General features: G+C 46.2%; 1 protein-coding gene across 2 annotated transcripts in view; it reads left to right on the top strand.

Annotated features, from left to right (window-relative positions):
* Positions 1 to 23,963, top strand: part of apbb1ip (amyloid beta (A4) precursor protein-binding, family B, member 1 interacting protein) — a 172,775-nt gene that overhangs the window by 77,935 nt on the left and 70,877 nt on the right. For both annotated transcript variants that reach the window (XM_078538048.1, XM_078538054.1), the window contains exons 3-5: positions 4,209 to 4,299; positions 10,001 to 10,329; positions 12,918 to 12,995. In XM_078538048.1, the coding sequence (XP_078394174.1) occupies positions 4,209 to 4,299; positions 10,001 to 10,329; positions 12,918 to 12,995 (498 nt within the window). The remainder of the gene's footprint in view (positions 1 to 4,208; positions 4,300 to 10,000; positions 10,330 to 12,917; positions 12,996 to 23,963) is intronic.

Raw genomic sequence — 23,963 nt, 5'->3', positions numbered from 1 at the left:
AGAAAACAGAGAGTAATGGTTAATGGGTATTTTTCGGGCTGGAAGAATGTTTGTAGTGGAGTTCCCCAGGGGTCAGTATTGCGACCCTTGCTTTTCCTGATATATATAAATGATCTAGATCTTGGTGTGCAGGGGATAATTTCAAAGTTTGCAGATGACACAAAACTTGGGAGAATTGTAAACTGTGAGGAGGACAGTGTAGAACTTCAAAAGGACACATTGGTGGAGTGGGCAGATAGGTGGCAGATGAAGTTCAATGCAGAGAAGTATGAAGTGATACACTTTGGTACAAAGAACATGGAGAGATGGTATAAAATAAAGGAGACCATTCTAAAGGGTGTGCAGGAGCAGAAAGACCTGGGTGTATATGTACATAAGTCATTAAAGGTGGAAGGACAGGTAGAGAGAGCTGTTTCTAAAGCATACAGCATTCTAGCCTTCATTAATAGGGGCATAGAGTACAAGAGGAGGGAGGTTATGATGAACTTATATAAGACACTGGTTAGACCCCAGCTGGAGTATTGTGTACAGTTCTGGGCGCCACACTATATGAAGGATGTTAATGCATTGGAGAGAGTGCAGAAGAGGTTTATGAGAATGGTTCCAGGGATGAGACACTTCAGTTATGAGGAAAGATTGGAGAAATTGGGATTGCTTTCCTTGGAGAGGAGAAGGCTGAGAGGAGACTTGATAGAAGTTATCCAAATCATGAGGGGTCTGGACAGAGTAGATCGGGAGAAACTGTTCCTGCACATAAACGGATCGAGAACTAGAGTGCACAGATTTAAAGTGTTTTGCAAAAGAAGCAAATGTAAAGAGAGAAAAAAACTTTTTCACACAGCGAGTAGTTAGGGTTTGGAATGCACTGCCTGGAAGTGTGGTGAAGGCAGGTTCAACTGAGGCATTCAAGGGAGAATTGGATGATTATTTAAATAAAAACAACGTTCAGGGTTATGGGGAAAATGCTCAGACAGCCAGCGCAGACACACTGGGCTGAATGGCCTCCTTCTACACAATAACAATTCTGTGAATCTGTGATTTTCACCCGGCAATTATTTCTCTATGTTGGGTTGGTGCGTACTTGGACAGCAACCTGGCAGTGGTGATGTTCCCATGTCCTTTCTCAAGGTTGTGGTGGGATTTGAGAAATCTGTTGAGTTAGTCCATATGAGCTGTTTGCTTCCCTGAGAAAGGGAAATTGGATTGGGCAATTATACGTTTCTTTAAAACTGCTAAAGCTTCTATTACAGTGCGTTTAGAGCAAAAGCAGCAGTTTTGCACTGGGGGAGTTTAAAAGTCCAGCAAAGAATGAGTTCACCCAGTCAGCTGTTAATTCAATGATTGAGCAGCCGAAGGAATTTGGAACTTGCTGCAATTGTGATATTAATTGGTTCAATGATACTGTTGATGGTGGAGGGTGTGAATGGGGGTGGGGCCACCTGACAGTTACAGGCTCCTTCAGTAACTAAGCATACACCCATCAACCACCAGCAGGACTTTAAACAGTCCAATGCACTCTGCTGCCCCTGCACTTTAACTAGTTGAATGCATCAGGGTTTTTCAACACTTCACTGCACCATCTGTTTAAAATGCCCCTGAATGAAGTTTGCCTGGACTCAGTGGGATTTTAAACAGATGGACAGTCAACTGTTGAAGAGCTCCAGTGTGCTGCTCAGCTGTTGGCTTCATTCTTATACAGGATTTCAAAAACCTCAAGGGTTGGAGGTTTAAATACACTATTACAAGTACAAGACAGCTAGAAGCAGCCATGAAATTAATTTAAATACGATTTGTAATTCAAACTCTGCAAGTAGATGATCGCCAAATTGAAACGAAGTTTGTTTTTCATTTCTGATTTCAAAACTCAGAGGTTGATAACATGTGCAAAAGCAACTATTTTAACTTTAACACCATCAGACCAGACTTGCAAGATGTCAGTAAGTCAGGCTGTACCAATCCAGTGCTTAATGTCCTACAGATTCATGTGCTCCAGAGCTGTATTAACATTCTGCGCTGTGCTATGGCTAAGGGGCTGAATTTCATCTGCTGAGACGATACCCACCGCACACCCTCCCCACCCCTGCCCCCACTCCTCCTCATTCCCTGCCCCCGAACCCCTGGAAGAAATGGGACAGCAGCAGCAAGAAGAGCGGTGAGACTCACATCAGCTGAGAACTTACAAGACACCCGCCCAATGTGATCCTCGGGCATAACCGAAAATAGACATCCAATGTTGCCAGCCTAAACAGGCAGGAGTGTTATTTAAATAATTACATTGGAGTTTTACACCTATTGGAGGATGGCAACAGAATTTTCATGGACCAAATGGCAGGGATTAAGCCATGACCTCCAGTGGGGTCATGAGATGAGATTTTGGGGTCACAAGCTCAGGGGCAGCAATGGCTGCCATGGAGCTCAGACTGATTTCTGACAGCTGCAAGGCCCCTTTAAGTCCTCTTGTTTTTTTGTTGGTGGGTGTGAACTAATCTAATAGATTGGTCTCCGAGGCCTGACTGCTGCTGAAGAAAAAAGCTTGTAAAAAAAGTAGGTCCTGGGGGGATTTTTTTGTAGAAAACCTGGCTTTTCGTCAATGCCCCCCACGCTCAATTTCTGTTGCCCCTGGCCCTCCCCTGCTCAACGGTTGAAGCCTCTCCCCCCATACCCCACTCAACAATTCTCATACCCCATGTCACCATCCCCTCAGCCCCCACCACCTCCACCAAATTTTCTGCCTGGGGTCACACGAAGTCTAAAAATTAAAACAGGGTTACACTGAGAAACAGTTTGGGAAGCACTGGATTAGCCAAACTCTCCACACCTATTGGCCCCTTCCTTGGAGTGATCTAACCACCAGTCTTTAAACAATGCTTATAAAATCTCCTGGCCTCACAAAACTGATCCAGTCCACTTCCGGTCACTTTGTCCCCTCCCGGATCGCCTCCTTCCCCTATCCCCCCACTCCAGATTTGTCAGATAGCTTGATGTAAAAGCCACCCTTCTGCTACTGGTGAGCTGCCCATTCAGTACTAACAACTTGCCAATCACATGCTCGCAGCCCAACCACCAAGGTATATTGAGTCTCTCAGTGCTGCCATCAGGTGGGCTCCATGATTGTGATACCCGCTGCCCGACCGATAAACACATCAAACCAGAATCAACCCCAGGATGTGTATTCATTAAGTCAGAAATGGAGCATTTCCTGGGCCAAAATCTTACGCTCTTCGTGCCTGACCTGGAATCACATGAAATCACACGAGAAGACGCCGGGCGCGTGTCCCTCGTCATCGCGCTCGTGTGCAACATTACAGTCGGTGGACACGCACAGGAGTTGGAAGCTTGCCTGCCGATAATTTAGCGGGTAATTAAGCCCATTAAGGAGCCACTTGTCAGCGAATTTACGCAGCCCATCTACTTTTACGGCTGGCGGGTGGGCCAAACGGCCAGGCGGCCTTCACATTTTCACTACATCCAGGATGGGATGAAATGCCCCATGTTAAATAAAATAAAAGAAGATGTCTGAAGGATGATCTGCTATGTAGCCTGCTGCTAGGTGCTTGCATTTACAGTGTTGTCACAGTTTGCAGCAGTTTATTGAGCTTATTTCATTTTTAAATTACTGCAGCTCCCTGAGGTAGCTCCACAGCAGCTGTCAGTCTTCAGGGAGCGCAAGCCCACACCCTCCCTTCTCTCGGCATCCGCCCTCTTCCCGCACCACCCCCACCCCCACCCCCACAGCGCTGAGCCTTTCTCAGCGCATTTCATGCTGGCTGCCAATTAATTGGCCAGCCAGCATGAAATTGCGTTCAGGGGCCAATCGTGAGCAGAAGCACATTTCCTGTCCACTTCCAGGCCCACCTATTGCGCACGCCCGACGAACATAAGGTTCAGTCCTTGAAGTTTGTAGGTATGGTTGGCAAAATCCCACATCTCAAGCTCGCCAGTGGAAAACTGAAGCCATTCACATTTCTCTTCGCTGCTCTTAAAAGGAAAAGAAATGCCAAAAGACTTCTTGATTTCTAAATACAGAAAATATCACCCCGACCCCAAAAGCAATTCAACGTACAAAGAAGGATTTTCCTGAAGCAGCCCAAATTTTAGCCCTATCCTTAAAATCGCAACATCTGTAAAACTTTGCATCCTGTTTATCATTGGCTTTTGTCCTGCGATTTAAAAATGTTAAAAGTTTCACTCTTCAAATTTTCTTACAGAGTTTAGGAGTGGATACCATTCCACCTGAATCTACAAAACCCAAACATGATTCGGAGTTCAAACTCTCGATTGGCTTTACGGATGTAAATGGTAAGAGCATCTTTGTGTAACGTTTATTAGGTAAATGCATGAAGTGTAACGTGTAGTAAAGGTTTATGTTTAAATGTTCCGGTTCACCTTGAACTGGAAAGTTTGGTCTGACTTCTTTTCTTACTCTTAACTTGTTCATTTTTAACTTATGTCACCTGGCTTTTGAACCCTTATCGAATTCTGCATCACATTGCAAATTTCAGTTGGATCACTCCTAAATTCCTGCTCTTGGAAAGAAAACCAGCCCAATTTCCTTAATCCTTCCTCACAGCTTATTTTTCCAACGCCCAGAGTCAATCTCGTTGCTCCCGTCTTCACCCCCTCTAGGGCAATAACATCCTTCGGCCGAACAGAGGCCTGTGCCACAAAATACTGCGGATGCTAGAAATGTGAAATCAAGACGGCAGGTGCTGGAATTGCTCAGCAGTTAACGTTTCAGTGTCATTCTGACGAAAGGTCATCGACCTTTAGCTGCCTTTCTATCTCCGCAGATGCTGCCTGACCTGCTGAGTATTTCCAGCATTTTTTGTTTTTATTTAAACTCTGTGTCTGCACAACATGTGGCTGTTCTCCTCGACAGTATGTTATTGGAAGAAAAAACAATTCTCCTCATATGTCAGATTTTTTTTAATGAGAGATATTTTTGGCTTAAAAGGTGTGAGGGAAATAAACTCTAAAGAAATAACTTGTGTTACTGAACCGCAATTCACAACTTTAGGATGTCCCAAATACCTATGTATGTTGCTGCACCTTCGAAAGGGCTCTCTCTACTGAGAGAAGACAGCCACTTCCAACCTTAAAAACAAGAAGCTAAAAGCTACTGCGGATGCTGGAAATCCAAAACAAAAACAGAATTACCTGGAAAAACTCAGCAGGTCTGGCAGCATCGGCGGAGAAGAAATCAGTTAACGTTTCGAGCCTTCATGGCCCTTCGGCAGAACTGAAGCATAGTTAGAAGAAGGGAGAAATATAAATTGGTTTAAGGTGGGGGGGTGGGGGGGGGGGGGGAGAGAGACTTCCAACCTTGTTGCTCAACTCACGGCCTGCCCTGATCATTAGTGCCAAAGATACGAATATAGTAAGTCGGTAAGGAACATATATGTGAGAGACATAGAGGCACAGTGGGAAGCATATAGGAGAGAAAGGATACAGACAGAGCAACTAAATCATAGAAAGAGCAAGACAGAAATGAGAAGTTGGTGACAGAAAAATAGAAGAAGAAATGAAAGAAATTTTGTGAGCGGCGTACAGAGAAAGTGTGAAACACAAACAGAAAGGCACACAAACATTCAAAGATATGAATGAAGAAGAAAGATCAGGGGTAACTTTAACCCCCAAAAAGGTCTGGTGGAAGGTTAAAAAGTGAAAAATCTGAAACAGGAGCCCAGCCCACCTCAAACTTCCAGTTTAGCAAGAGCAGGACGAGGGACAAGTGACCAATCCACTCACAAAACACTGATCAGTTGTTGAAACCTTCTAAGGAGGCCTTCATTTTAACAGTGTTTCTACTTTTAACCGACTGGTCATCATAATTTAACTCAGTGAGAGCTATATGCTCACTAAGGCGCAGAGCCCAAAACCGAACACAATAATCTAAATAGGGTCTAACCAGAGCTTTGGGCGGAATCGTTCCAGGTTTGTGCTAAGTGCAGTAGCAGACAGATAAAACGATGTTTTATCCACCGGCCACAATGGTGGCTTCTCACACCATACCGTCCCAAACCCGCTGCATTAATTATGCATTCCCGGGAAATATGCCGTTTCCATGGCGGGCACCTTGCCACTTCATCACGCCGGGCGTCATATTTAAAGTGCAGCCACGTGCATACCTCTCAGTGCTTCCAGCCCACAACTGCTGCAAAGAAGACATGGCCCTGAAAGGCAAAAAGACTGCAGCCCCCAGGTTCAATGACACGTCCCTCAAGCGCCTTTTGGGCACCGTGGAGACCCGCCGTGATGCCCTCTACCCCAGCTCTGGCCACAGGATGGGCAGCAACCTCACTAATCCGGCTTGGGAGGCAGTGGCAGCGGTGGTCAGCGCCAACGCCCTGCAAGAAAGGACGGCCACCCAGTGCCACAAGAGGATGAAAGATCTCCTCCGTTCCACCAGGGTAAGTCACTCTTCTCATCACTCTCAACTCACACACTCACAAACCCATCACACATCCACAGGACCCTTACCCACTGCTAGTTCAAGGGACATCACTATTCACTCTCTCGTACACACCTTCATTGTCCTCATCCCATCCATGGAACCACTCACCACTCATGCATGCCAGGCATACTTATCAACTGGCCTGGCAGGCATCCTGCTTACACTCTCTCCATCTCTATTTATTCAGGACAAGCTGGCACACAACAAGAGGGAGAGGTCACTTACCGGTGGAGGAATGCCTGAAATCAAGGTCCTCACAGACTTTGAAAACAGAGCCATCCAGCTGGTTGGCGAGGATCTGGACTGGTCCTGTATTGATGCTGAGGTCAGCGGTGCTCTACCAAGTGAGAATCCAGCAATGCAACATCCATCAGACAACCATGCTGTGAGTGATGTGTCCTGTTTCAAAGGCCACTGCCATGCACTAATTATCTCCCCTTGATTTCGCAGGCACATCTGCCAAACAGCCAACAGAGTCCACGACCCAGGGCCTCCAATCAAGTCCCGAAGAAACCTCTGAAGAAACATCTAAAGACACCCTCCTTGAAGTCCTGTCACACCTCCATCAGCGCAAAGGCACACATCTCGGTGGGACCTAGCTTTAGAGTAGCCCTGGGATCACAATTTGGTGAGCACATCGCACTGTCTGATCCACAGCAGGCGGTGGCAGGGACTTCCCAGGTCTCTGGTACTTGGAGGACTGCTGGAGGTCAGAAATTTGCTGAGTCTGAGTCAGATGATGAGCCTCTGGACTCGATCATATCACAGTTGCTGGAGCTGCAAAGGCAAGCTCGGGAACATCAGGAAGGGATGTCCGCTGCACTCCTCAGATTGCAAGGCACGATGGAGGAGCACGTCCGCCTTCAGGCTGAGGTGATAGCACCAGCATTGCAATGCAACAAGGTCAACACTAGTAGGATGGCAGCTGCCATGGAGACCTTGGTCCAGATCATCACTCCTGCACTGCTGCATGGGCTGAACTCTATCACTGACGCTATAGTTGGCCTTCAACAGCAAGATGGGTATAGGGCAGCTCGATCTCACTCCAGCTACCCCTTCTCCTCAAGGAGTCAGCCTGGGGCCATTGGGCACCCATAGGAAGGAGGATCAACAGGTGCACACCCAGGGCCATCCACCCAGGTGACTCCAGGAGTGTCCGATCCATCCGAATCCCCTCTTCCTCTGACCCCAGCAGCTCCAGCTCCACAGGCCAAGGAGAGTGCCACTGTCACAGAGCAGGACCCGGAAAGCAGGTTGGGGCCCTCCAGGTCTCGGCCCTCCAGAGGGCGCCTGCCAAAGTCATCACAGACAGGGCTTGGCAGTCAGCAGGTCACCTCCACCTCCGCTGTGGAGGTCCAGGGAGCACCAAGACATAGTGGCTAAGGAGGCAGTGTCCTGTGGAGATGGGGCCAGATGGTGATGTGAGGGATTGTGTGAGAGAGTGAGTGGTGATGTCCCTTGAGCTGGCCGTGAGTGACGTGCTAGTGAGTGTGTGGTGGCCTTGTGAGTGTGTGAGTTTAGAGTGATGAGATCATTCATCCGTTTACTGCATTGGATGGCTGATCTTTTGCGTGCAGCATTGACACTGACCACCTCTGCCGCTGCCTCCCGAGCTGGAGTGTGAGACTGATGGGCCTCCTGTGGCCAGAGCTGGGGTGGAGGATATCGTCACAGGCCTTCACAGCGTCCAGAAGACATCCCAGAGATGCATCCCTGAATCAGGGTGCTGCACTCTTTTTGGCTTTTGGGGCCATTTCTTCACGGGAGTAGTCCTGGGCTGCAAACATTGAGAAGTGTGCATGCAGCTGCAGTTTAAATATGGCACCCTGCGTATGGAAGCAGTGAGGTAACGGTGTGGTTGACAAATCTGAAGCCACCTATCAGCGAGATGGAGTGCTTCCTGTTGCTACATAATTAATGAGGCGGGAAGGGGACGATACAGCGCGAAAATCCATCATTGCTGCCGACGGGTAAAACAACTTTGTCCCCACCCACTATCACACTTTGTGCAAATCTGAGACGACTCCTCCCTTAGTTTCACACCGTTTAGGAAACAGTCTGATCTATCTTCCTTAGGTCCATAGATGATGATCTCACACTTTTACCTTTATCAACTGCAGTTTTGACCACTCACTTAATCTATCAAAGGCCCTTTTCAATTTTCTGTTTGGTGTCATCAGCAAAGCTGGACATAAGGCTCTCTATTCCCTCTTATAAATGACCAATCGCCATTATTACATTTGTGGAAATTATAAACACAGCTATGGGGCACTAGTCAACACCAACGATTGTTATTGAATATCATCTTCTACTAGAACAACAGATCAGTTATTTTTAGATCTCAGTAATGATGTGTATGAGATTGTGAAGTGTGCCAGGTAATTAATTCAGACACACACACAGACATTTTCCTGTTGTAAGCATTTATTTTGAAATCACATTAACTTCAGAATTGCATCCTGGGATAGTTCACGCCCATCGTCTGCGTCTTCAGATAATATCACTGCATGGTAGCTGTTATATTTGATTATAATATATGTCCTCCATTTTACCAGGAGGCTGAGTTTTAGTGCTAGCTTTGGCCCGGTGCCCAATTTCCACCAAGCCTTGAGCCACCTGGTTTGGACATATGCTCGAAGTGTGTCATGCAGTTTTGCACCCAAAAGCAAGCGATAATGAATTTCTCGTCCAAAGTCTAAGATATTTGTTGTGGCTCATTCAGAATTATGCTGAGAGCAGAATTGTAGAATCGAAGGCTGGATTTTTTTGGTGCGCCGAGGTCAACCCTCCCCCTCCCTACCCATCATCCCCCCACCCCCCAAACCACTCCCGACCCACCCAGGGGCCAGTGGGGAAGGAGAACCTGGGGTGGGTGGAAGATCTGAGCGGACGCTCTGATGGGCCCAGGGAGCCCATCAAAGAGCCACCAACCCCTTGCCTGCCTCCAGCCCATGCAGTGAAAGCTGGGGGGAGCTGGACATTTGACATGGCCTCTCTCATTGTGGGTTAAATCCCAGTGGTTAAATCCTGCCATTAATTAACCACTTAACGCCCTCAACTGTAAGTGAATCCTGTAAGTTGGTTTGAAGTAATCAAAATGTTGGACCACATGGGCAGGAGGGCCACCCAGCAGCTCCCTCGCTGGTTAAATTGCAGTGGGGGTAAGGGTGGACGGGTAGATGGAGGGCATGGCAGCCATGGCATTTCACAGACCCCCCCTCCTGCAAACCCGCCCCTGGGCAGAGGGAATGTAAAATCCAGCCCATAGATTCTTACAGCACAGAAGAAAGCAATTCAGCCTGTCACGCCTTTACTGGCTCCTTGAAAGAGCTGTCCAATTTAGTCCCACTCCCCGTTAAAGTTCATTTCATGTAGAATCCTTGGCATGGTAGGTGAAAGAGACTTTCAGCGCTGGACTCAGAATAGCATCCAGGAGGTGATTAGGGAGTAAACCAGTGCTGCCCACCAGAACAGATTTTTAAGTTTACAGTTGCTTTTCCTTTTGTAATACTCTTCATTTTTACTTTTGCTTATTTATTCTGCTAGAGTCTCTCAATGCATTGGAAGACACCGACTTGGATGCCTTAATGGCGGACCTAATGCAGGACATCAATCAGACAGAGCAAGTCTGCAATGCAAAAGCAATGACAGCTACCTCGCAAGCCTCCTCAGTTTCAGACTTTTGGAATACCACCACAATGCCAGATTTTCCAGTGCTCCAATCAACAGAACCCACAGCAACACCAGGGAGATACACAGAGCACCCAAGCCTAGATTTACCACCGCCTCCAGCTGACATGTTTCCACCACCCAGTTCAACTTCTCTGTCCCTTCCACCACCACCACCTCTGGAACCTCCAGAACCACTAACAGCGGTAAGAAAAAAAAACAAAAACAGAATTACCTGGAAAAACTCAGCAGGTCTGGCAGCATCGGCGGAGAAGAAAAGAGTTGACGTTTCGAGTCCTCATGACCCTTCAACAGAACTGAGTAATATTAGGAGAGGGGTGAAATGTAACCAGCTTATATTTCACCCCTCTCCTAATATTACTCAGTTCTGTTGAAGGGTCATGAGGACTCGAAACATCAACTCTTTTCTTCTCTGCCGATGCTGCCAGACCTGCTGAGTTTTTCCAGGTAATTCTGTTTTTGTTTTGTTTTGGATTTCCAGCATCCGCAGTAGTTTTTTGTTTTTAACAGAGGTAAGAATTTAGTTTTCCCAAGATGAAAGAGAACACTTCAAAAATGCATCAATAAGAGTCACTCTCTACCCTCACAATGAATAAAAATTACTGGAGGGACGCCCACGCCTATGGACCTATGATTCAGCACAAATCAGCATCTTCCATAGTTGAGGAGAGAAAAGAGGAAGAAACTGGGTGAAAGAATGCTAAAATTAGAAAGATAGTTTGTGGAGAGTTTTGCCGACTACATTGATATCTATATTTGCATTAACTGTTGAGAACTAGCTTCCCATATTAATGCCCCAGAAAGCCCCCAGAATTATACTGACAACAAGTGCCTGATTATTTAAAACAGAGTTTTACAGTTACCAGTCTGGCAGTTAATTCTACACGTCATGTTAGTGATTATATAAAGAAGCCTAAAGAGGTTGCATTGTTATAGTAAAGAGCTTTGCAAGATCTTTACCAGCTTGTAAAACAGGAGCTTGTATTGCTTCCAGCTTTAGGTGCCACACTTTATAGAGGGTGTCAAGGCCTTACAGGGCATGTGGAGGAGGTTTTTTAGAATGGCAGCAGAGACTACAGTTATGTGAAGAGGCTAGAGAAACTGGGTTTGTTCTCCTTACAGCAGAGAAGGTTAAGGAGAGATTTCAGAGGTGTTGAAAATCATAGGGGAGATTTTTCTCCCCATCATGTGGGCTGGGCGAAAGCTGGCGCGAGCACGCAGCTAATCGTGGGCAACAATCGGTTGCGCGCCGCCATTTTATGTGGGCGGGCCAATTAAGGTCCGCCCAGTGTGACATGCACCTGGAAGCACTAACAGGCGGGGGGGAGGAGGGAGAGTCGGGGCCTGCGCTCTTTCTCGCAGAAACCTCCCTGAGGCACGGAGGTGCCACAGGGAGATTTATTTTATTGTGAAAACCTGAAAAAAAGATTTGAAAAAATTAATTGGATATGTCCCCTCATGTGACAGTGTCACATGAGCTGGCACATGTCTCTGAATTTTATTGAAAATTTTTATTAAAGTTATAAAACCTTCATGAAACCTCTTCCCTCCTGTGAATGAGGTTCCATGAAAAATGCAAAAGCCGCCTGGGCTCTTTGCCTGCCCACCAACCTTAAGGCTGGACAGGCAGCCCTGAGAAGCAGTTTAATTAGTTAATTAATGGCCTTAATATGCCTTTGACAGTTCGGCAGGTGTTGCGCACCCACTGAACTGAGGACTGGAATGACGCGTGGTGATGTCATGACGCACGCCCAACATCACCACGTGTCATTTTACGCTTTGGCGAGTGTGGCCCGCCCCCACTCACAGACCCGAAGATTCAGGCCATATAGTGTGTTGCTAAAGAGTAAGTGAGGAGAAACTGCTTCCAGTGGCAGGGGGGTTGGTAACTAAAGAACACAAGTTTAAGGTAATTGACAGAAGAGCCAGAGGTAACATGAGCAAAAAAATTTGGAGCGAGCTATTTTGATCTACAAAGCACTGTTTGAAAGGATGGTGAAAAATGATGAATAAAAACCAAATAAAAAATTAAATAAAAAATAAATCTTTCTATTAAGAGCCCCAACTCACTGAGGAGTTTCAGGGCAATCCATACCCAAGAACCTGCTCTCAAAACTCTGCTCACATTTTGACAGCTGTGACAAATTGCACCCCAGCAGCTGAGGCAATCCACAACTTTCTAAAACATTGTTTGATGATTAGGAGAGTTGGGTGATGCCAGAAATCAGGCTGGGGAAGAAGATTTCCATGAGTATCTTGGAGGGAGAGCATTCCTGCTGCTTCTGGCCCACAATGAGTGCTAAAAAGAGCCACATACCTTGGTGGGTGGACAGTTTTTGTCTCGGATCAGCTGCCAGGAATCCCACAGTTCAGGCTTCCCCTTAGCTTATTATTAAATTTAACTCGTGATGCTGATGATATCTTCAGGCTGCGACTTTGGTATGCTAATTAGGTGTCACCTGCCTTTTACAGGAGCCTTGTCTCTGGCCCGATTTCGGGACTTTAAAATTTAAAGTATGGATATGGGTTGTCCAATTTGGATACTTTAATGCCTCTCCTGCCTGTAAGGGGAAAGTGAGGTTAAAATCAATGCCATAATTTCTATCTCAAGAGGATTGGAAGCAGATTCTCTGACTGCACTGTGGCAATGGGGAGGGAAAAATTGCAAGATAAAACCATTGTATAGCCCAGAAAGAAGAAAAAGGTTTCAGTATTTTCTTGATGCCAAAATTTACGAATTCGCTGACCTTTTCCATGTTTTTCTGTTTTGCAGGAAGAACAAGAGGCCCGGGCAAAAGCTGACAAGATCAAACTTGCTTTGGAAAAGCTGAAGGAGGCAAAGGTTAAAAAGGTCAGTAGATTAAAGATATGATATCCTAGTGGTCATAATACTGGACTAGCAACTCAGAGGTCATGAGGTCAAATCGCAGACTGCCAAATTTTGGAATTGAATTTTAATAATCTGGTGGCTCATGGACAGGACTCCACATTACATCGGTGACTCTTAGAGCCCTCAGGGTGATGAGGGATGGCACAGCAGCATTGCCTGTACTACCCACTTGCCAAGAAAAGAATATAGCTTGCTTCCAGGATCTAACGGTTAATTCTGTACTCTGCAGATGGAGAGAGGTGAGGGCTATTACTTTGCTGAAAGATCATCCAAACCGTTGGTGAATTCTCTGGGTAAATTGCTGATTGTAAAATCAACGGCACTCATCTCTCTTCATCCACAGCCTGGTGATGAAGAGCAGGGTCCAGTTACAGTGGGCACCAAGGCAGTGATTCAAGAACCTGACAACAAAGGAAGACAATTGACTCCATAAATAGAATAATCATTATCATGTCCAGATTTTAGAAAAGTGTAACTATTTTTGCCAGTGAATTCAGGGAAGATTATTTATAGACGTATCTATAAATTTAGTATGCTTTTATTGTGTACACTAAATTTGCGTGCTGCCCATTGTGACCCTCGTGGGTGTGGGCAGGTGACAAATCACGATCCCCATAGCCAAAAAAACAGGGCATTCCAATGTATAGTCCCTCGGTGTTAGGGTGTTCCGGGCTAAAAGGCTTAATGTGTGGGACTGGAGAACAGTACCACCCACATGTTGACGTAACAGAGAATGATTAAGAGGCAAGAAGGAGTAAGCTCATGGCTTAGGCTGCCAATACCTATAATCTTGTATATCTGTAAATAGTTATGTTCATACAATAAGCCAGTTATTGTTCAGACATATCTATGTCTCTACAACCATTCCTTAGCCAGTCAAAACCAACATACAACATGGTTGCAGCAGTGGGATCCCAAAATCTCCGAAAATCAACTTTAAAGAAGTTTATGAGTCTGACCTGAAAAAAGGAGCCAAAACTGAAGATTTCGGTAAGACTGTTTAAAATCACCAAGGGTCTGAGTTCAGCACCATTACATATGGCAACCACGTGGCAGCAATTGAAAATAAAAACGACTGCTCAAAACAATTCTCCAACAGGAGGAAAGCAGTAAGCTGGCCTTAATAATTACTCCCACTGATTATTATCAAAATTCTGCAAAGTTTACGACCGACTACCAAAGAGGCTCAGTGACCACAGCGGGTATCAGCGAAAGCGTGATCAGCACAGGAAAGCTCCTTTACTGCAACAGAAGTTTAAAAAATCCAGGCAGACTTCCTAAGAGCTTAAAATAGCTATGGATTCCAAATTGACCTTACCGGACCAATTTGGGCACATGGAAGGGCCAGATCAGACACAGAATTGGGCACTATGGAGGAAGGGATTTTTCAGATTCAGAATTGCATCCAGATTAAACAATAAATCAGAGCTGAGCAAGTCAATACATTATTGTACACTATTGGACCAATTGCTGATGATGCATTAGCAAGACAATGCATCAATGAAACATCAGACAAATTCAAAGAGATCTGAAAAGCTTTTGATAATTATTTTAAGCTATGGAGTAACAAGATATTAGAAAGTTTAACAAAAGGGCCCAGAAGCCTGGTGAACCAGTAAATGCCTTTATCAATGACCTGTACTGACTGGCCGAAGGTTGTGAATATGGTGATCTTAAATCTGAGCTGATGTGGGATCACATCTAGTCGTGATAACTGATGACACCCTTTCTGACCTACTGCAATCTAAAGCAGACTTAACTTTGGAGAAGGTGATGCATTTAGTAAGACAATCAGAGGTCCATCAGCAAAATAGAGCCATATTGAGAGGGGGAGACAAACCATGGTTCAGAAAGCCCCCAATGACAGTACAGCTTATTAAACAAAAGAATGTCAAAGGCACTCTGGGGCAGAAAAGACCTTATGGAACAAAAGCTCAAGATGCCAGTAAAACATGCCAGTGCTATGGCACCTAAAAGCCCCACAGTCGAGAACAGTGTCCTGCAAACACTGCAGAATGCTTTCATTGTAAAAGGGTTGGACACTTTGGAAAGAAGTGCAGAAATAAAACCTCTAGATACACAGAGGAACATGAGAGAATCTTGACACAAAAATCCATTAATGAAATGGAGGAGACTTATCAAAAAGAGGAACAGCAATGTTTCCTAGGCAAGATCAAAGATCCCAGAATTACTTTCCAGAATGTGCATATTTATGTCAATGGGCACATCACTAATTTTAAAGTGGATACAGGAGCACATGTAATACTCCTGTCCGATAAAGAACAATGGCTTATAAAACAATGCCTGAAGCCATCTATGACCCAGTTATATGGTCCAGGAAGAATCAAGCTCCAGGTCAAAGGTACTTTGCAAGCTCCAGTACAGGAACAAACACATATTGGCAACATTCAAAAATCAGGAATTTTCTCTTTTGAGCCGAAATGCCCATGTCGATCTCAACCTCATCAAAACAGCGGAAGACGGCAATGAACTGACAGTCTTCAATTATACCAAATCGGAGCCCCTCAAATCATCCAAATGCTCTGATGACTTGGATTTGCACTTTGTTGCTGATTTGTTGACATTCTTCACTGAGGCCGATAATCCAGCCGTTTTCCAAGAAGATGTCCAGGAGACAGAGAGTAAACTCATTCTTACTGCAGCGGTAACGAACCAATTGGACCAATGAGTACCTGAATGGAACCATGACCCTTCGTCAATCTGTGTGTCAGCAAAGAGAGTGGAAGCTGAAATCCAGGTGATAGAATAAACTGGTACAATACCACATTCATCTGACAGAAGTGATCCCTTGGTAAGTGCATCCACACTCATCCATCCACCAATAATGGTAATCCAGGATGCAAGCAGTCAAAGATGTCCAGAACCAGAGACAGAACCAAACCAGGCGATGTCCACTTCTTCCACGTTGGAGGACACTGACCTTCCTGCTACACAAGGTTGCTGAAATTTGAGGGACAGCATGGTGTTGATCAAGTGCCTTCCTCACAGCTTCCTGTCTTGCCCACACAATTATCTCCAGAGGGACCAGTCCAGGATTCCTCAAGACTTTATGAACCGGAGCCTACAAGGAGGCATCGCTCAAGAAGTTAAGAATGGTGGATGAAACCACAAAGGACCAAATGGATCCAGGGTAAACTCAACAAACAAGGACAGGAAACATAGTAAATGTAAAGAAAGGGATAAACCCACAAAATCCAACCATGAGAGAGAAACAATGGATCGAGATAGGTATAACGATAAGGAGAGGAAGAAGAGGATCAAGTCGAGATCCAGATAAGGGAAGCTTCCATTATACATTTGGGAGAACCAGATGTTGAGAGTTAAACTGACAATGAACCAGATTCTTCAACTCTTAATGAAACCAACCAAGTCAAAGCATAGAAGTCCAATGGGAGACGACTGACCTTCCAAAGCTCACAAGGACATGATTACCAAGTGTCGTAAAGCCTCCAGACAGATTAAACCTATGAAGTCAGAGATTTGGGGGAAGAAGGAGCAGCATGTAAATATAAATGTAAAATATATTTTGATAAAGACTTTGGGGGAGATGTAGTATTGGGGTGTTCAGGGCTGAAAGGGTTAATGTGTGAGACTGGAGAAACAGTATCGCCCACATGATGATGTTAGGGAGAGTCACATGACCAAGAGGCTAAAAGAAGAAAGCTTATGGCTGAGACTGGCAATATCTGTAATCTTGTATATCCCCATCCTCAATGATCAGTGCAAAAGATAAGGCTGAAGCATTTGTAACAATCTTCAGCCAGAAGTGCCGAGTGGATGATCCATCTCAGCCTTTTCCAGCATCACAGATACAAGTCTTCAGCCAATTCACTTCACTCCACGTGATATCAAGAAACGGCTGAAGGTACTGGATACTGCAAAGGCTATGGGCCCTGACAATATTCCGGCAATAGTACTGAAGACTTGTGCTCCAAAACTTGCCACATCCCTAGCCAAGCTGTTCTAGTACAGTTCCAACACTGGCATCTACCCGGCTATGTGGTAAATTGCCCAGTAATGCCCTGTACACAAAAAGCAGGACAAATCCAACTGAGCCAATTATCGCCCCATCAATCTACTCTTGATCAACAGTAAAGTGATGAATGGGGTCGACAGTGCTATCAAGCGGCACTTGCTTAGCAATAACCTGCTCACTGACACTCAGTTTGGGTTCTGGCAGGGTCACTCAGCTCCTGACCTCATCACAGCCTTGATTCAAACAAGGACAAAAGAGCTGAACTTCTGAGGTGAGGTGAGAGTGACTGCCCTTGACATCAAGGCAGCATTTGACCAAGTGTGGCATCAAGGAGCCCTAGCAAAGCTGGAGTCAATGGGAATCAGGGGGAAAACTCTCAACTGGTTGGAGTCATACATAGCACAAAGGAAGATGATTGTGGTTGTTGGAAGTCAATCACCTCAGTTCCAGGACATCACTGCAGGAGTTCCTCAGGGCAGTGCCCAAGGCCCAACCATCTTCAGCTGCTTCATCAACGACCTTCTTTCTATCATAAGGTCAGAAATGGGGATGTTCACTAATGATTGCACAATGTTCAGCACCATTCGTGACTCCTCATATCCATGTCCAAATGCAGCAAGACATATTTTAGCCAGCACATATTAAGCCTGAGAGGGGGCACAATTCTAGATTTAGTGTTAGGAAATGAAGCTGGGCAAGTGGATGAAGTAACAGTGGGGGACCACTTTGGAGATAGTGATCATAATATAATTAGATTTAGCATCATTATGGGAAAGGACAAAGATAGAGCAGGAGTAAAAGTTCTAAACTGGGGGAAGACAAATTTTACAAAGCTGAGAGGTGAGCTAGTGAGAGTGGACTGGATACAGCTGTTAGAAGGAAAAATTGTGTCAACTCAGTTGGGGGCATTCAAAGGCGAGATTCTACAGGCACAGTGTAGACATGTCCCCAAAAAGAAAAAGGCTGGTACTGCCAAACCCTGCACCCCCTGGTTATCCAGAAGTATACAGGCCAAGACAGGGCAGAAAAAGAAAGCTTATGACAGCCATAAAAGACTTAATACAATAGAAAGCCTAGAGGAGTATAGAAAGTACAGGGGTGAAGTGAAAAGGGAGATTAAGAAAGTGAAGAGAGGATATGAAAACATTGGCAGGTAAAATCAAAGAAAATCCTAAGATGTTTTACCAGTACATTAAAGGCAAGGGAATAACTAAGGAAAAGGTAGAGCCTATCAGAGATGTACATGGTAACTTGTGGGTTGATGCAGAAGATGTGGGCAGGGTTCTCAATGAGTGCTTAGTCTCTGTCTTCACTAAGGAGAGGGATGATGCAAACATTCTAGTTAAAGAGTGTGAAATACTATAGACAATAAGCATAGTGAGAGAGGAAGTATTGGGGGGGCTGGCATCTTTGACGGTAGATAAATCACCAGGGCCAGATGGATTATATCCCAGGCTGTTAAAGGAAGACAGGGAGGAAATAGCAGATACCCTGAGGATCATTTTCCAAAGATACAGGTGAGGTCCCAGAGGATTGGAGGTCTGCAAACATCTGCGCTGCTGAATCCCCCCCTATCTACATCCTGGGTGTTACCATTGACCAGAATCTGAACTGAACTAGCCATATAAATACTGCGGCTACAAGGGCAGGTCGGAGTCTAGGAATCCTGTGGTGAGTAACTCACCTCCTGACTCCCCAAAGTCTGTCCACCATCCACAAGGTCAGGAATGTGATGGAATACTCTCCACTTGCCTGGATGAGTGCAGCTGCAACAACACTCAAGAAGCTTGACACTATCCAGGACAAAGCAGCCCACTTGATTGGCATCCCATCCACAAACATTCACTCCCTCCACTATCAACACACAGTAGCAGCAGTGTGTACCATCTACAAGATGCACTGGAGGAACTCACCAAGGCTCCTTAGACAGCACCTTCCAAACCCATGAACACTACCATCTGGAAGGACAAGGGCAGCAGATAAATGGGAACACCACCACCTGGAAGTTCCCCTCCAAGTCACTCACCATCCTGGCTTAGAAATATATCGCCATTTCTTCACTGTCGCTGGGCCAAAATCCTGGAACACTCTCCCTAACAGCACTGTGGGTGTACCCACACCACATGGACTTAAGCGGTTCAAGAAGGCAGCTCACACTAGCTTTGCAAGGGCAATTAGGGATGGGCAATAAATGCTGACCTAGCCTGCGATGCCCACATCCCATGAATGAATTTTTTAAAATCTGTAAATAGTTATGTTCATACAATAAACTAGTTGTTTTACAGGCATATTTATATCTCCGCAACTGTTCCTTAGCCAATCACAACCAACACATAGCAGTTGGCAATAAAGAATATTTTGTAAAACAGGCATTCTCTTGCAATACAACTTTCCATTTTAAAGCTGACAAAACTCTCCAACCAAGGGTAGGAAGCCAACTCCCTATAAGCAAGTGACCCTGGGTCAGGAAGTATGCCCAGGTCAGTGGAGCACCGGCAGAACTGGCTAAAGTGCTGCTCTGCTGGAGCTTCAACCCAAACTTGTGGAGGGGGAAAGAATAGGCCACATTTTCAAGCTCTTCAAGAAGTTACTTAATTGGCTGCATCACATTACAGCACGCAGTACTGCACTGAAGTGTTAGCCTAATTATGTCCTGAGCTGGAGCCTGTATCCACGACAATCTGGCCCAGTGGTAAAAGTATTGCCATTAAGTCAATCTGACACTTAAGGTTGGATTTCCCCATGGGCTTCGGGATCCCTCTGTTAGGAGCAAGTGAGGTTCCTTCCATGCACTTACTGTCAACGTGCCCAAGACACAATATTCCTGAAGGCAGCCTCCTAATTGGCGCCTCCACACTCACCATCCAATTAAGAACAGGGGACAGGCTGTTGATTCTGATGTTCCAATCAGAAGGACAGGCAGTCCTGCAGCCTCAGCAAGCCCACTGGGAGATGTGGGCACTGCTGAGGCAGATCGGAGACTGTAAGGGTGTCTCAACATGGAAGCATCTTTGGAGGCATGTATTTAGAGTTAAAATTATTAGCGACAACGCCACAAGACCAAACGGAGTGTACAGCAAACTCCCCTTGTGTGCATTGCTTGAGCCTTTCCAGCCAACACGCCCTCTGTGTGGCAAGGAGGATCTGGGCGGAATCGTCTGCTCCCATTTGCAGCGCATGTCATAGCAGGCGGGGGCGGAAAATATCGGGAGATTGCAAAAATCGGTCGTCGTAAAACCAGTTTGCGATCATCTGCTCCACCCATCAATGGTGGGCCACGTTTCCTGCCTCCGCACATCGGGAACCTAACTTCAATACTTTAGCATCTCATTATAAGACCTGCTCACCTGAATCATTCCCCCCCATGCTGGATCATCCAGGCACATTGCCATGACTGCACGCTGACGTGTTTCACAAATGTACGTAAGCGACATGCACCTAGCAAGCTGCACTTCGAGGTTAGTTTGCCTACCTTACTTCAGGCACCACTTGTGGTCATCAACGTCAGGCTTCACAGGCAGCACCATACCACGTTTAGTGGGGCTCACGGGCAGGTGTCTACCTACCAGACCAGCTATAAGGCCGGGGTGGCTTTTCAATGGCTGCAGGGCTAGGTCTTGCTTGGGAAGGGGGAGAAGTGGCCTCAGGCAAGGGAAAAGGCTTCAGGACGAGGGCTGTACTGGGGAAGGGGGTATCCCAGATGTGTGTGGGGTCACATGTTGATCTGTGCAAGTGGCCTCATGAGGGAGAGGGCACAGGCAGCAGTCTCCAGAGGAGATGAGGCCAGATGGACATGTGAGAGTGTGTGAGAGAGAGTGGGTGGTGATGTTCCTTGAGCTGGCAGTGAATGAGAAGCTAGTGAATGTGTGATGGGCTTGTGAGTGTGTGAGTTGAGAGTAATGAGATGGTTGCCTTACCCTGGCGGCACAGATGAGATCATTCATCCTCTTTCTGCACTAAATGGCCAACCTCTTCTGTGCAGCACTGGCACTGATCACCACTGCCACCACCTCCCAAGCCAGAGTGGTGAGATTGCTGGGCCTCCTGCAGCCAGAGCGGGGGTGGAGGATATCATGGCAGGCCTCTAAATGGCATTCCAGTGACCGGTCACTAAAATCCTTTTCGCTTTCGGGGCGATGTCTTCACTACAGCAGTCCTGGGCTGCGAGCATTGAGAACTGTGTGCATAGCTGCAGTTTAGAAATGGCACCTGGAGCGAGGAAACAATAACGTAATGACGTGGTGGGTGATTCAGAGGCTGCCTGCCAACGAGATGACATGTTTCCTGTGTGCATGGCTGCATAATTAATGAGACGGGAAGTGGATGAAACAACACATAAATCGCCATTGCAGCCAGCAAGTAACACAGCGTTTCTCACACTTGCTACCATACTTGATGCAACTCTGGGATGATTACCCCTCTGGCTCCGATGGCACCCACCCCAACCCCACCGTGACTTGACACAGGTAGACTGCTTCGATGGAGATGGCAGCTTCTGCATATGGCAAGAGGCCAGTCCAGTGGTGGCAAAATGCCAGCATGCTGGCAAAATTGGACTTAATCGAGTTCATACCCAGCTTAACGGGCTGCCCACTGTCGTGCTGTGGGCAGCCAATCCTGGTTCGCGCCTGCACATGATAAACCTTCCCGACAGCGGAATTCTGTAAATGAAGCAGTCCGTGCCCATATGCAGCAAGACCCGGGCAACATTCAGGCTTGGACTGATAAGGAGCAAGTAACATTCATGCCACACAAGTGCCAGGCAATGACCATCTCCAGCAAGAGAGAATCCAACCATCTCTCCTTGACATTCAATGGCATTACCGTCGCTGAATCTCCCACCATCAATATCCTGGGGGTTACCATTGACCAGAAGCTGAACTGGACTAGCCGTGTAAATACTGTGACTATAAGAGCAGGTCAGAGGCTGGGAATTCTGCAGAGAGTATCCTCTCTCCTGACCGCCCAAAGCCTGTCCACCATCTAGAAGGCACAAGTCAGGAGAGTGATGGAACACTCTCCAATTGCCTGGATGAGTGCAGCTCCAACAACACTCAAGTAGCCCAAAACTATCCAGGACAAAGCAGCCCGCTTGATTGGCACCCCATCCACAAACATTCATTTCCTCCACCACCAATGAACAGTGGCAGCACTAGTAATATCTACAAGATGCACTGGAGGAACTCACCAAGGCTCCTTAGACAGCACCTTCCAAAACCATGACCTCTACCATCTAGATGGGCAAGGGCAGCAAACACATGGGAACACCATCACCTGCAAGTTCCCCTCCCAAGTCACCATCCTGACTTGGAAATATTTCGCTGTGCGTGTAACTACACCACATGGACTGCAACGGTTCAAGAAGGTGGCTCACCACCACCTTCTCAAGGGCAATTCGGGAAGGGAAACAAATATTGGCCTAGCCAATATCCCATGAAAAGAATATGAAAAAAAAGGATCTGTGACCAAGCCTCTGAAGGAAGCTGAACCATTGAAATGAATGAAGTTATAGCTAATAAGTCAAACATTATTTAATTTTATAATGGATGTTAACTTTTTAAAATTTAAGCGTATTTCGGTCCATGTCTTACTCATTTCTCTGATTCAACAATGATGATTTGTTGGCCTCAACCTCATTTTTTTCAATGAATCAGCTGATACTGGGAGGCAAGGAAACATGGGGGAAGGTGGGGGGAACTTGGAAACTGAGGTTTCCCACACACAGTGGAGAACACCGCAGTGTGAGTCTGACATCACTGACAGGTTCCCACCCAGAAGCTGGCCTGACAGGCTTGGGGCGGGGATGCTGGAGAAGAGGCTAGAGGACTGGGGTGATCTGAAAATCAATCCGGGAGTGGGGGTTGCCGTGTGGACCGTTCTTGGGGTCGGGTCCATCCTGACTGCAGAAGTGAACAGCTTTGTGCACTGGGGTGGAGGGGGGTGTTGGAGGAGAGTGGGGCAATCTCAGGCTTGCGTAGGGAGACTTTGATCCTGATAATGGGGATAGGGGGTTGGTCAAAGATAGGAGGCCTGGGGAATTAGAGGCCTTGGGGAGGAGATCGGAATCCTTTGGGGGAAATCAGAGACCTCAGGCTGGATTTTCAATCCAGGATCAGAAAGCCAATGGATCATACCCGGGGCCTGACACTGCGTTGTGTCAGAGTTAGTGATGGAACATGATTTTTAAAGGCAAAGGCCCTAATTGGCTTGGAAACAGTTTTGACATTCCATCAACAGTGTCGGACGGGGCCTGGAGTTGGGAACTAGCTCCAGAGCGACTTTCAAAGTCAAGTGGTGGCTAGGAGAGGCGGTGGCATAGTGGTATTGCATACTGGACTGATATTCCAGAGACCCAGGGTAATGCTCTGGGGACCTAGATTTGAATCCCACCACAGCAGGTGGTGAAATTTGAATTCAATAAAAATCTGGGTCATCTGATGATGACCATGAAACCATTGTTGTAAAAATCCATCTGTTTCAGAAATCTGCTGTCCTTACCCAGTCTAGCCTACATGTGACTTTGCCTCTGAACAAGGGCACAGGGATGGGCAATAAATGCTGGCCTAACTAGTGACACCCATGTCCCATGAACAAATAAAAAAAAATCGCTGGGCCAGCAGCCTCACAGTCCAAACAAGTGCCCAAATGCTCCACCTCAGGTACTCTAGCTACTCTGACCAAACAATGAGAGCTTTCTGCCAATGACATAAGCACCTCAGTTTGAATGTTCCTTTTTTATGATCAACATTCTACTTCCGATAGCTGTGCACTAATGTATCCCAGATTTTTCACCCTTCCTGTTGTTAACATTGAAAGATTGATTCTGTCCCCCTCCATTAACAAGCTCTTCAATGAGCTTAACAGCCAGTTAAATCGAGACGTGAGGGTTGCCACCTCCACACCCCCACCCTTCCCTTTAAAAATTGCAGCAC

The sequence above is a fragment of the Cetorhinus maximus genome, chromosome 3, assembly GCF_964194155.1.
Source record: "Cetorhinus maximus chromosome 3, sCetMax3.hap1.1, whole genome shotgun sequence".
Classification (NCBI taxonomy): domain Eukaryota; kingdom Metazoa; phylum Chordata; class Chondrichthyes; order Lamniformes; family Cetorhinidae; genus Cetorhinus; species Cetorhinus maximus.
Note: the sequence above shows the minus strand (reverse complement) of the source record. Positions and strands in the feature narration are given on the sequence as shown.